This window comes from Trachypithecus francoisi, unplaced genomic scaffold, assembly GCF_009764315.1.
Source record: "Trachypithecus francoisi isolate TF-2019V2 unplaced genomic scaffold, Tfra_2.0 Lachesis_group0, whole genome shotgun sequence".
NCBI lineage: Eukaryota > Metazoa > Chordata > Mammalia > Primates > Cercopithecidae > Trachypithecus > Trachypithecus francoisi.
Window position 1 is genome coordinate 151949112 of NW_022681453.1, and position 15134 is coordinate 151964245.

The 15134-nt window shown below is 38.1% G+C and overlaps 1 protein-coding gene across 9 annotated transcripts in view; it reads left to right on the plus strand.

Annotated features, from left to right (window-relative positions):
* TFDP2 (transcription factor Dp-2) overlaps positions 1-15134 on the plus strand; it is a 217923-nt gene that overhangs the window by 39660 nt on the left and 163129 nt on the right. For all 9 annotated transcript variants that reach the window (XM_033212434.1, XM_033212442.1, XM_033212433.1 and 6 more), the window contains exon 2: positions 9608-9720. In XM_033212434.1, coding sequence (XP_033068325.1) covers positions 9706-9720 — 15 coding nt within the window. In that variant the 5' untranslated portion in view covers positions 9608-9705. The remainder of the gene's footprint in view (positions 1-9607; positions 9721-15134) is intronic.

The window sequence follows — 15134 nt, forward strand, 5'->3', positions numbered from 1 at the left end:
GAGCTCAGCTCAAACTTGACTTCCTCAGAGAAGTCTTCTGTAAAACCACCAGAGTTCAAGTCCTCTATTTTACATGTTACTATGAATCTTGTTTTTTTTTTTTTTTTTTTTTGAAACAGAGTCTCTGTCGCCCAGGCTGGAGTGCAGTGGCACGACCTCAGCTCACTGCAACCTCCGCCTCCCAGGCTCAAGTGATTCTTCTGCCTCAGCCTCCCGAGTAGCTGGGATTACAGGCATGTGCCACCATGCCCGGCTAATTTTTGTATTTTTGGTAGAGACAGGGTTTCACCATGTTGACCAGGCTAGTCTCGAACTCCTGACCTCAGGTAATCCACGTGCCACCGCCTCCCAAAGTGCTGGGATTACAGGCGTGAGCCACCGTGCCCGGCTTGTTTCTGTGAATCTTTTATATCTCCATCATAGCACTTGTAGTGACTGTCATTAAGTAGTTAATTGTGAAATTTGTCATTTAATGCATGCCTTCATAGCTAAAATATAGGCTCCATGAAGGCAGGGACTGTCATTGACAGTCCATAGTATCTTGAAGAATGAGCATTTAATGCTCAGTATCTTTTTTTTTTTTTCCAAGGCAGAGTTTCACTCTGTTGCTCAGGCTGGAGTGCAGTGGTGTGATCATGGCTCACTGCAGCCTCTACCTCCTGGGCTCAAGGGATCCTCCTGCCTCAGCCTCCAGAGTAGCTTGGACCACAGGTATGTATGACCATGCCTGGTGAATTTTTTTGTATGTTTTGAGAGATAGGATACACTGTTTTGCCCAGGCTAGACTCAAACTCATAGGCTCAAGCAGTCTGCCTACCAGGGCTTCCCAAAGTGCTGGGATTACAGGTGTGAGCCCCTGCACCTGGCCAGTGCTCAGTATTTTTAATACTCAGTGTTTGACGGGTAGCTAGCTATCAATAAGTATTTATTCAATAAGTAAATGAATGAGTAGTGCTCAGATAACATTATTCATGTATCTCGTTATCTCATTATACATTTTCTCATTATTCATTATTTCACTACACATATATACTGTTAATGATTGCTTATAGTATTAATCAGTTTTTATCATTGTAGAGAGTCTGGATAAAAGCTTATGTAAGTCTGGGCTTTTTTTTTTTTTTTTTTTTCAATTTTAAAAAATGAGCAATGGACTGGGCGTGGTGGCTCATGCCTGCAATCCCAGCACTTTGGGAGGCTGAAATGGGCAGATCTCTTGAGTTTAGGGTTTCAAAACCAGCCTGGGCAACATGGCGAAACTCCATCTCTACAAAAATATCAAAAATTAGCCAGATGTGGTGGCACATGCATACACCTGTAGTCCCAGCTACCGAGGAGGCTGAGGTGGGAGGATCACTTGAACCCAGGAAGCGGAGGTTACAGTGAGTTGAGATCATGCCACTGCACTCTAGCCTGGGTGACAGAGCGAGACTCCATCTCAAAAAAAAAAAAAAAAAAAAAATGTAGCTTACTGACATTTCAGATGTGTATGTGTTAAATGTTTGCATGGTTTTCATTTTCTGCCAAGTCATATTGAATGGGGTTGTCATACATTTTTAAAGGATGAAAATAAATAAAATACTGAGTCTGTAATTCGTTTAACAAATATTTCTTAAGCTTTAACCATGTGCCAGGCGTTTGATATGTAAGAGTGAACAAAATAGACAGGGTTCCTGCCCTCATGGAATTTATACTTTAGTTGGCAGAGACAGACCACAATCTGATTATCACAGAAATAAATATACAATGGCAACCCAGTATATACTATTAAAGGAGAAAGTAGGAGAGCGATAGGTTGATACCCCTGGCCTAGACTGGGTAGTAGAAAACGGATGATTTTCCCTGAGGAAGTGACATTTGAGAAGGGATCTAAAGGAAGATGAGTTTGTCAGGTAAAGATTCCAGACGGAAGGAACAGCATGTACAGAGGCCCTTGAGGCAGGAGGAACACGTTTTTGAAGAACTTACAGAAGCTGGTGGAAATGGATCAGAAAAGAGGTGTGGGAAAGGGGTTTAATAGAACTGGAGAGGTAGGCATATACCACATCAGCATGCCAGACAACATTAAAGATTTGAGTCATTAAAATGTCATTACTGTCACCAGTTTAGATTATGAAATCTAAATGTCTGTCAGTAGAGGCTAGTGAAATGATGTAAAGGAATACTGTGTAGCTGTGAAAAAATTGAATGAGGAAATTTACAACTGTCAAGTCGAAATATAGCAACAAATCTCTGAGATTAAAATATTTTATTTGAGAAGAAAATTGCAGGCCAGGCACACTTTGGGAGGCTGAGGTGGGGAGAATCACTTGAGGTCAGGAGTTTGAAACCAGCCTGGTCAACATGGTGAAACCCCATCTCTACTAAAAATAAAAAAATTAGCCATGCGTGGTGGCGGGCTCCTGTAATCCTAGCTACTTAGGAGGCTAAGGCAGGAGAATTGCTTGAACCCGGGAGGGAGAGGTTGCAGTGAGCCAAGATCACGCCACTGCAGTCCAGCCTGGGTGACAGAGCCACACTCTGTCTCAAAAAAAAAAAAAAAGAATTGCAATTTGGGGAGTACACACAGACCATGTAGTCTTGGCTGTGTGTGAAGAACAAAGAGGTTAGAGGTTTTATAAAAAGGAGAAATGTTGCATATCACTTCAAGAAAGCTCATTGGCACTAGTAAGGTTTTGGGGAGCTGGCAAGCTCTGACTGGCATGTAATCAGCTTTCACACAACCTACTCAAAAAATAAAGAAAAATTCAATTTAATATTGAAATTTTAAAAAACAATTGAAAAGGAGAAAAATTATATGTCATATGTATATGTCCTATATGAGATTTTAAAGGATTCTTTCAGTAGGTTATCATTTTCTCTGAATTTATTGTAATAATAATTATATATCATTTTGTTACAATATCTTGAGTCTATATTATATCTCAAGTCAGATATATTTTGTAAAGTATTATAGTAGTTAAGAACACTTTTGCTAGTGTGAGATCCTGGGTTCATATTCTGGCACTGTAATTTGTACAGTTGGTTAACTGGGAAAATTGCTTGAACTCTCTAAAACTGTTTTGTCTTCTGTAAAATGAAAATAATAACATTTATCTGATAGAGTTGTGGTGTGAATGATATGATATACATGTGAAGCACTTGAGAGAATGCCTAGATAAGCTGTTCACCTAAGAAAAGATTACATAATATCCCTTTCTATGAAAATATCTTCTAGGGCTGGGCGTGGTGGCTCACGCCTGTAATCCCAGCACTTTGGGAGGCTGAGGCGGGTGGATCACGAGGTCAGGAGTTCAAGACCGGCGTGGCCAACATGGTGAAACCCCATCTCTACTAAAAATACAAAAATTAGCCAGACATGGTGGTGTGTGCCTGTAATCCCAGCTACTTGGGAGGCTGAGACAGGAGAATTGCTTGAACCCAGGAGGTAGAGGTTGCAGTGAACCGAGATCACGCCACTACACTCCAGCCCAGGTGATGGAGCAAGACTCCGTCTCGAAAAAAAAAAAAGACAAAAAAGAAAATGTCTTCTATTTAATACCACATCTCAAAAGTTTGAATGCACAGAGAGAATACTGAAGGGATTTATACCAATAAGTTTATTGTAGTTGCTTCTGACAAGTAGGATTATGGCTGATATTTGTTTCTTGCGTTTTGTGTATTTTCTAAATTTTGAGTCATGAGCATGTATTTAAAATTAGTTATGTTTGCCATTTAAATATACTACCTTTCCTATTAAATTTTAGTAGCAGCTTTTTTGGCAGTGTTAGAAAGTCTGCAAATCCTGATTCAAATTATGTTACTGCATGATTCTACAAATTTATCCATAGCTGCTTTTGCTTTCTTCCTTGTATTTTGATTAATTTTAAGAGGCTTTGTGGCTGGAGCTGCTAAATTGTGATTGGAATGGGAAGGGGCTTACATTTTGAGACCATCTGTGGGAGTTGCATTGTCTGAAACTGACAAGAGATCATGGCAGATGGTGAGGTCAAAAGATTGACTTTTTGAGCTTGACATAATGTGTTCATGAAGCTGGAAGAAGAAATCCAACTTATTTTTTTAACTAACAGAAGAGCTTGGTGACAGGAAGAAGTGTGCAATTGTTGAGTCTGGATAAAACATAATGCATCAGTGCACATGGCTGGTTTATCTCTGAGAATCATCCATACTGCCAAAGATGGCAACTTCTTGAACCTTTCTGTGCCAAATTTATTTAATATCTGGACACTTTGGAAGATTCAAGTCATACAATGCAAATAATTTATAGATTAAAGACTGTCAAAAAAGACAAAAACTTTAAAACTATTTAGAAATGTGTATTTTTAAATTAAAATGCTATAAAGTATCACTCAAAGCCAATACAGCATACTTAAATTTTTAATTGAATGAAGAAGGTCTCTATCACAATCCCATTTATTTTTACAGTGTCTGTCTTAATGTAACTTTATTTCTTTAAAATTACATTTGAACGTTTGGTGATTACAGTCTTTCTCATCTACTAGGCCGTCTTCATTGCCTGAGATAGTGCCATGCACATAGTGACTATTCAGTATTTGCTGGATGAGTAATGAATGAATGAAGTTGTTGCCTACTCTTGTTAATTTTAGAAGAGTTTTTTTTAACCACAATTAAACAGATTTTTTTTTCCTATTTTGAAATTGAGTGTATGTTATGGTATTTTTCACTTCTACAATGTGGGAATTATGTATTATTTATTTTAGAGAAGGAAGCCTTAATTTGTCATGAGAAATCAATGAAGATTTTTCTCCCTCTAGCATTGAATGCTTACCTTGTGCTAAGCAGTGTCTTAGTAATTTTACATGTATTGACTCATTTAATTAAGTGGCTGACTCTTACTATTTTGGAGATGAAGAAATTGAGACACAGAGATGTTAAGGTAAATTTGCTTAAGAAATCCATGCACTTTGGCTCTATTTCAAACATTTATTATTTAGGTAATACTTAGAGATTCCAGTTTGTGCTGTACTCTAGTGTGGAGATTCAAAGGAATACCAAACAAAATTGTACTTTGTTCTGTGAAGCTAATTAATGTGGCTATTTTTATTGATACCCTCTTACTATATTGTGCTGAAATAATAATACTCTGTTAATTTCATTTTTTTTGCATGAATAACACAGTGACCCTCAATATCCCAGCCCTTAGGAAATATAACATTGTTGAGTACTGAATTCAGAAATGAAGCAGATGTTCAGAGACAAGCAGCTCTAGCCATCATAACTATGCTCTGGGCACAAAAAAACATAAGGGGTGGGGAAAAAAGGACACCTACTAGCTGAATCTGGTAGCCCACACCAACAATGTCTGCTTATATTTCATTGGCCAGAATTACGTCATCTGTGATATGGTTAGCCCATCTGAGAGGAAGGTTGACGATGTAGTATTTGTAGCTGGGCACATTGCCATGTCAGCTTGTAAGGAAGAAGAGGAAAATGATATTGGGTAGGCAATAGTGTTTGCTTTGGAAATATAGAGGGTTTCTAAAATTTAACATGTTCAGACCATACTTTTGATGGAAAATATTTTGTAGTTTTTTTGTTATAACTATTTCAGCAGGTCATGAGATAGTCTTAAATTGGTTAAAATTGAACTTCTTTGTTGTTAGGAGTGTTCAGAATATTTATGTATCAACTGGAGGGCATATAAACTCCTAACATAACTCTGAAACATTCAGTATATCAATTTTTCAGATGAAGACATGGAGACTCTAAGAGATTAGGTTACTTGTTCAGGATCACACAACTAATAAGGATCAGAGCTGAGACGGAGCCAAAGTCCATACTCTTTCCACTCTACTGCGCTGCTGCTTTATTTATTAGATGCTCACTTTAAGTGGGACACTTAGAACCAGATTGTTAATTTGTTGATTTTTTTTCTATTTCATTAATTTATGCTCTTTGTTTCTTTTCATATTTCTTTGAGTTCTCACTGTTCTTTTATGTATTTAAATTGATTGATGACTTAATGAATAAAAGGAAATATAAATATACCCTAAGTACTAGTTCTGCTGGATTTTATACGTTTTTAAAATTTTCATTGTCATTTATTTCTGAATATTTTATTTTTTATTACTTTTTAAATGTCATTCTAGTTCTAAATATTTCAGATTCATGGAATGTTTAATAATATAGCTAAATATATAACTTTTAACTTTTTAAAAAATAATTGATTCCTAATTTAATTGCATTGTAGTCAGAGACCATAATCTGTGTGATATTTCCTCTCGGAAATTTTTGCTTCCTCTTTGGTGATAGCATATATGGACAAATTTTATAAATTTGTGCCTAAAGAGATGTTTCAGATCTATCAGATACAGAATTCTATATAGATCTGTTAGATCAAGCTTGGTTGAAATATTAATCTTCAAAATGCAATACTTTAACTTTAAATTCTTAGTTTGAATATGCCAAGTAGTCTGTTGAGTGGGATATCAGGGATTTGTGCTTTATTTATGTCATATTTAAATTTATATCACTATAGAGGAGGTAAGAAATAATTGATAAATGTAGAACAGATATAGCATGGGAAGTTTATTTTTAGGTTAGGTCATAATAGACATTGTACAATTACTGTGAGAAAGCAAAACTTGTAGTTCCGGTTTTTAAATTTATGCTTTATCACTGAAAAATTACAAATTCAGTGTTTTATTGAAAAGCAAAAAAAAAAAAAATGGGAGGAGGAGCATCAGGACAAATAGCTAATGCATGTGAGACTTAAAACTTAGGTGATGGGTTGATAGGTGCAGCAGACCACCAGGGCACACATACACCTATGTATACCTATGTAACAAACCTGCACATTCTGCACATGAAAAAACAGAAAACAACAACAACAAAAAACCTTGCTATTCTTCCACAAAATTTTACTTGTAGATTCAAATTCTAGTATATAAAGCAGCCATTTGAAGCCCCCATTTCTTTGAACCCCCATTATTTATGATCTTTTCAAAGTTAAGTTTTATTTTATTCTTCCCCTTGAATGTCTTATTAAAGTTTAATTTTGAGATAATTTTAAAATAAGAGAAAAGTTACAAAAATAGGTCAAAGAACTCCCAGATGCCCTTCACCCAGATTCACCAGTTGTAACCATTTTGTCGTATATTCTTTTTTTTTTTTTTGAGACAGAGTCTCGCTCTGTCGCCCAGGCTGGAGTGCAGTGGCCGGCTCTCAGCTCACTGCAAGCTCCGCCTCCCGGGTTCACGCCATTCTCCTGTCTCAGCCTCCCGAGTAGCTGGGACTACAGGCGCCCACCTCGTCGCCCGGCTAGTTTTTTGTATTTTTTAGTAGAGACGGGGTTTCACCGTGTTAGCCAGGATGGTCTCGATCTCCTGACCTCGTGATCCACCCGTCTCGGCCTCCCAAAGTGCTGGGATTACAGGCTTGAGCCACCGCGCCCGGCTGTCATATATTCTTTATTATTCTCACTTTCTCTGTAAAGTTTTAGAGATCATATTTTTTTCATCATTTGAGAGTAAGTTGCCACCATTATACCCCTCCACTCCTAAATATTTTAGTGTATGTTTTGTAAGAAAAAGGACCCTCAATTATAGAAAACTCCATAGTTTTTGGAATCCAAAAAGATGTGAAGAAAAGAAAACTCCACAGTTCATTGATCAAAATCAGGAAATGTAACATTGAAACAATACTGAGGCCGGGCGTGGTGGCTCAAGCCTGTAATCCCAGCACTTTGGGAGGCCGAGACGGGCGGATCATGAGGTCAGGAGATCGAGACCATCCTGGCTAACATGGTGAAACCCCGTCTTTACTAAAAACTACAAAAAACTAGCCGGGCGAGGTGGCGGCGCCTGTAGTCCCAGCTACCCGGGAGGCTGAGGCAGGAGAATGGCGTGAATTCGGGAGGCGGAGCTTGCAGTGAGCTGAGATCCGGCCACTGCACTCCAGCCTGGGTGACAGAGCGAAACAATACTGTTACCCAGTCTATAGACCTAATCTCCAATTACCCAAATAATGGTCTTCACAGCAGTTTTTTTTCTGTCTCGCAGGCTGGAGTGCAGTGGCGCAATCTCGGCTTACTGCAACCTCCGCCTCCTGAGTTCAAGCAAGTCTCCTGCCTCAGCCTCCCAAGTAGCCGGGACTACAGGCATGCACCACCACACCCAGGTGTTTTTTTGTATTTTTAGTAGAGAAGGGGTTTCACCATGTTGGCCAGGCTGGTCTTGAACTCCTGACCTCAGGTGATCCGCTCACCTCAGCCTCCCAAAGTGCTGGGATTATAGGCGTGAGCCACCACGCCCAGCAGTTTTTAGTCTTTTTAAATCTGGAAAGTTTCTCAGCCTTTCTTTGCCATTCATGACACTAACATTTTTTGAAGAATGCAGGCCATTATTTTGTAGAATGCCTCTCAAATTTGTATTTCTCTGATATTTCCTCATGGTTAGATTTAGATTTTGCATATTGGGCAAACGTACCTCAGAATTCATGTGATATCCATCTCAGTGCGCTTGAAGAGACACATGTTGGCTTGCCCCATTATTGGTAATCATTGGTAACTTTGATCACTTGGCTAAAGTGGTTTATGCCATATTTCTTTCACTAGAAAATTTGAATTTGTAGGGAGATACTTCAGCGCTATTGAAATATCCTATTTTTCTTTTTTTTTTTTTTTTTTTGAGACGAAGTCTTGCTGTGTCACCCAGGCTGGAGTGCAGTGGCCAGATCTCAGCTCACTGCAAGCTCCACCTCCTGGGTTCACACCATTCTCCTGCCTCAGCCTCCCGAGTAGCTGGGACTACAGGCGCCGCCACCTCGCCCGGCTAGTTTTTTGTATTTTTAGTAGAGACGGGGTTTCACCGTGTTAGCCAGGATGGTCTCGATCTCCTGACCTCGTGATCCGCCCGTCTCGGCCTCCTAAAGTGCTGGGATTACAGGCTTGAGCCACCGCGCCCGGCTGAAATATCCTATTTTTCACCACATTTTCACTGACTAGTTTTACTGTGTATTAATGATTCTTTTCTTATTAGTTACAATGGTTCCAAAATGGAAGTTTTACTAACTGTATCACTCATTTATATTTATTAGTTGGCATTCTACTGCAAAGAATTTCTCTTCTCCCCCATTAGCCCCAGTAATCCTGGATTATTATTTTATTCAATGGGTTTATAATCTGTTACTATTATTATGTACTTTGGTGCTCAGTTGTTGCAAATTGTCCAGTTACAGGCTCTTTAAGCTTGTTTCTGTGTGCTTTTGACATGTCTCCATCATTTTTTGAGCCCTTCCTTACTTTAGGCACAATAAGATGTTCTAGGTTTACCTTGTACTAGAATCAGCCATTTCTCCAAGAAGCCCTGGTGTTTCTTTCAGTGGGTTTTCTAAAGCAGCATAGCCTAATACCATTTCAAAGCCCAGGCTCCATTGCTTGTGAACTGAGTTGACTTGGTCAAATTACTTAACCTTTCTAAGCCCTGGTTTTTATCTGGAAAATGGGGATTAAGATGGTACAAACCTCATAGTGTTGTTGTGAAGATTAGACAGTTCACTTAGATAACAATGCATGTCACATAGTAAATATGACATAAATGTTGCCTATTATTATTACATTATTATTCCCTCTGTTTTCCTTTAACAGGTTGTTCTTTTAAAGAATTATTGAAGACAAGATTTTTTTCTTTTTTCTTTTTCTTTTTTTAATGGCTTTACAGAATCTTAAATAGAATACAGTTTGACATGACGGCAAAAAATGTAAGTATTTGTAAACTTTTTAATGTAAGTATTTTTTAAAGTGAGCTGTGCTTTTTCCTACATATTTTCTCACCATTCTGGTTAATCAGATTTAGTTTACGTGCATGGATTTGTAATTGTATTTGTTTATGTTTATGCAGAATATGAGATAAACTTTAATTCGATTGAATACAGTGCCCTAATGGAGATGGTATCATTCTTGCAAATTGGCACCAAGTTACTTTTCAACAGCTGCAAATTGCTATCTCCAGAAAGTTTCCCACCCTCATCTTTTGGATATTGTAATAAATTTGTTTTGGTACTTGCTGGAGGGTTCCTGGGCCTTTTTGAGCAAATTACTATTTTCTTTGGCTTAATTTTTTTATTTTTATTTTTTGGTTACTCAGGGAAATATGTATGCTCAGATATTGTTTGAAAGTAGCTTGCTACCTTCCATGAGATGGTTCCTGAAGAAACATTAGACTTTAGATGTTTTGGAGAAGTTATTCAAGTTTTTCCCTCTACTTGAGGTGATCATTTCTGAATATACCTCCTTTCAAGTTATATGTCACTCTTTATTTATTTATTTGTCACTCTTTATTAATGAGTTTATTTCCAGTTATGGTAAAGAATTGTGCCTTAAAGAGTACAACATATAGAGGAATTATTTATAAATTGCTTTACTGTTCCTACGTTATATGTATTAAAGTATAATTGCTTTGCTGTTCCTATATTATTATGTAGGAATCTTTGGGAATTAAACGAAAAGGGAATTCATTATAAAAATACAGGGATGTCTCAAGGAATTTAAGAGTGTGAATTTTGTGGACTCTCAGAAAGATCCAGGCCCAGAAACTAGAAATCCAGCAGGAATTGAAGCAGTCGTTGGTTTTCCTTTCTCATCTCTCCCAACTTGTTACTGTGTACCTGCTTCATTTCTCCCTTCGTCTGTCTGTCCAAATCATCTTTCTCAGTTTCCCAGCCAGGATGGTAGAACATGGCCCCACTCAGCGTCTCCATCTACATGTTAGGTTACCAGCCTGTTCAGAGAGAGGTGTGAAGAAAGGGAAGAAGGCAGGCTGGATGCGGTGGCTCACGCCTGTAATCCCAGCACTTCGGGAGGCCGAGGCAGGCGGATCACCTGAGGTCAGGAGTTCGAGACCAGCCTGGCCAACGTGGTGAAACCCTGTCTCTACTAAAAATACAAAAATTAGCTGGGCACGGTGGCAGCCACCTGTAGTCCCAGCTACTCGAGAGGCTGAGGCAGGATAATGGCGTAAACCCAGGAGGTGGAGCTTGCAGTGAGTTGAACTTCGGCCACTGCACTCCAGCCTGGGCGACAGAGTGAGACTCCGTCTCAAAAAAAAAAAAAAAAAAAAAGAAAAGAAAAGAAAAGAAAATGAAGGAGGCAGCCTGATACATTCTGCCTGCCTGTATAAGCTCCAATTTCAGACTCCTTAGGAGGGGCCTCTGGCACGGTTTAAGTCTGATGCCGACTGGTGATTTAGTTGTGACTAGGAGAAGCAAGTGTTGTTGCATAAAATGACTGCTGTGGGCCCAGCACAGTGTGTGAGGAAAGATGATAAAGGGCCTCTTGTGAGTCAGACCGATAGTTCTAAATATTGCCCATTATGCAGCCAAACAATAGCATTAACAAACAAACCAACCCTTATTACTTTATGTCTGTTTGCTTATTTTGGGGTATAATTCAGAACATTGCTTTTAACATGCATTAGTAACTAGAAGCAGATACAGATTTTGCTTCATCATTTAGGGACAGTCACAGGATTTATTGAGTTATTAGGATATGAGGGCAGCAAAGAAGTTAGAGACTTCTCAGTATTTGACTTGTGTAACTGGGTAAATGACTGTGCTGTTTAATTAGAAGAGGAATTCTTAGGGAGATATAGGATATTGTGATAAACTTAAACATTCTGTTTTGAACATACTAAAGCTGAGAAACCTAAAAACTTCCAAGTGGAGATATTGGGTAGGCAATTTGATAAGTAACTCTGGCGCTCAGGGGAAAGCTTAGGAATGGTTGTAGAAATTTTGGGGTCATTTCATATTAAAATTATTGTAAAGCAGTGGGACTACATGTGATCATATAGTGAGTGCATGGATACAAATATATAAGGACCAAGGTCTGAGCACAGAGATTCTCCAACAAAAAGATGGAAAGCAAGAGAAGCCATAAAGGAGACTCAAAGAATGGGCAAAGACAGGAAGAAAAGAGTTATCCTGATGATCTGGAGGCCCAGGTGAAGAAAGTGTTTCAAGGAGGAGAAGTGATCAGTTGTGTCACATGTTACTGAGAAGTGATTCACAAACACAGAAGAGATTATAGATAGGGAAGAGATTGCCCTCTTACAGAGGCATTACTAAACATGTATTCAAATACTTAACATTTTAAATTTGTTTCTCATTTTACATTTCTCTTATGACAACAATTTTTTTTTTTGTGAAGAGTGACTTTTGTCTTACCCATGCTTTATTAGGTCTCTTATAGTTGCAAATGATCGAAACCCTATCAAAACAACTGAACACAAAAAGTGGAATGTATTGAGTTCTATAATTGAAAAGCCTAGAGACTGCTTTAAACACATCTGGATTCAGGAGATCAAACGATGATGTCAGGGGTCTGTCTCCTTCTGTCTTTAGGCCCTCTATATGGTGGCATAATGGCTTGCACTGGCCCCATAATACTTGTCTCAGAAGGAGAGAGGGAACTTTGGTTTTTTAAAGAGTTGGAGTCTGGCTGTGTTGCCGAGGCTGGTCTCAAACCCCTGGCTTCAAGGGATCTTGAAGTGCTGGGATTACAGGTGTAAGCCACTGCACCTGTCCCCTTTTTAGTCTTTGTGTTTCAAAATCTATGGAGGAGCTTGAGTTGACCTTGCTTAAACACTGTGGAGAAGGAAGTGGGATACAGTAAGTGGCCAGGCTTTGAGTCATGAGCCCACTTGTGCTGCCTGGCACGGTTGAGCCTCTAAGATTAACTGTCCTACTGGAACTACATGAGATGTAGGATGGATCATTTTGCAAAAGGAAGAGGTGAGGAGCTGGCAACATATTTATTGTATCTGGGGTAAAATTGCTATCAAATAGTATCTAGTGTCCAATGATATTCTTCTAGACCAAAAATGCAGGTGTGTTCTAATTTAAGCAATAATGCAGTAAAGACTTTGAAATATAATTTTTGAGGGTTTTTTTTTTTTGCCTTGTCAATGAATCTTTAAGAAAAATATGTAGGCTGTAATACTCATTATGGAAAAATTAGAAAATACAGATAAAGAAAAGAAAAAATAGCCTAAAGACTATCAGCAAAATTTTGCTTAGGAAGATATCTGATATGTACACAAATTTGTATATATAGCAATCAAAATGTATAGACATTGGCCCAGCGCGATGGCTCACGCCTCTAATCCCAGCACTTTGGGAGTCAAGGCAGGGAGATACTTGAGGTCAGGAGTTCTAGACCAGCCTGGCCAACATGGTAAAACCCCCATCTCTACTAAAAATACAAAAATTAGCTGGGTGTGGTGGCAGTGTGCCTGTAATCCCAACTACTTGGGCCAGAGGGGCTGAGGCAAGATAATCACTTGAACCTAGGAGGCGGAGGTTGCCACTGCCCTCCAACCTGGGCAATGGGGACTACAAAGTACTGGGTTTGCGGGCAAGAGCACCCTGCCTGGCTACTGTTTAATTTCTGTGATGAATGCCTTATCTTGATATCTCTGGAACATCATTTTAAGTGTCTTTATTTTATTTTAATTGTATTGTATTGTATTGTATTTTTTATTTTATTTTATTTTGGTATAGGGTCTTGCTCTGTTGCCCAGGCTGGAGTGCAATGACGTGATTATGGCTCACTGCAGCCTCAACCTCCTGGGCTCAAGTGATGCTCCCACCTCAGCCTCTCCAGTAGCAGGACTACAGGCACCTTGCCTACATAATTTCTTCTATTTTTTGTACAGACAGGGTCTCACCATGTTAACAGTAGTCTCAAACTCTTGGGCTCAAGCAGTCTTCCTGCCTTAGCCTCACTAGGTGCTGCTATTACAGGCATGAGCCATGGTACCTGGCCTAAGTGGCTATTTTATGTTATTTATTGTACGGATATTACACCAGTTTCCTAATATTGACCATTAAGTTACTTCTGCTTTTTTCTTTTTTGGAACATTTTGTCTATTTTTGCTCACTCATCATATTATTTCCAGAAGACAAAATTCTACGAAATTACTGAGCCAAAGTGTGTATAATTTTTTAGAGCTTTTGATTCATATTGCTAAGATTGCACAGATTTATATATATACTTGTGGTATTTGAAAGTGCCATTTCTTTTTATATGTTTATAAATCTTTCCCAATTTAATCAGCAAAAAATGGTGTGCAATTTATTACATTTCTCTGATTACTAGTTAGGTAAACTAACGTTCTATATGTTTATTGGTCATTTACATTTCTCTTTTGCATATGGTCTGTGTCAGGGTTGAAGTGTTGGAAGCCATTGCCATTTGGATGACAACCCACACTTACCACACTTAAATGTTGTTTTGCCATTAATAGATATATTTACATAATCATTTAAGTTGATCCTATGAGCTCTTTAGTTTGTCGTGCGCATATGTTCTATCATTCCCATTTTGTAGTGACTGTTCAACGATCACCTTGCCTGTGAAAGGTAGAGCTTAACTGAGCACAGATGATCTTACTCTGAACTTTTCCTTTCAGTAATGTTATGTCAGTTAGAAATGTTGAATATCAATGAAATTACAATATTATTAGTGAATATGCTCTGATTCTTAAAAATTGAACTTAGATATTTTGAATTCAGTAGATGTGTAGTGATGACTGCTTATATAGTACACAACACAGCACTGGAATACCCAGATATTATTCCACTATAGTAACCATTTTATATATATGTATCTTATAACATCATGTTTTATACCTTAAATACAGACAATACAATTTATTTTTAAAAATTAAGAAAAAAGAGAGGAATACTCAGAATTTCCTCAGGACATGATTAGGCAAAGAATTTAACGTGAAATATGAGTTCACTTTTTTCTCTTGTTCATTGAAAGATAGGTCTTTTTTAAATTGGTAGAATAAGGAAAGAATAGCTATTATTTTAGTATGCTTTCACTAGCCGACTTTTTCTACTCTCAAATAATACAGTTTTTTTGAATCTTTACGAAGTGTTTATGATAGTAGAAATTAATACATATTTTGAAGTTTTAATTAAGTCTATTTTGGGTTTATATATAAGCTTTAAATACAAACACCTGCCCTCCATCCGTGAGACTAAGATTAGCATGCATTATTGACCCACAGCTGACTTTTATGTTTTTGGAGTACAATTTGTTGGTTATTAAGATGCAGGTGAACAGCTGCTTAAAAAGTTTCCACATTCGTTGGCTGTTTTACTCTGCA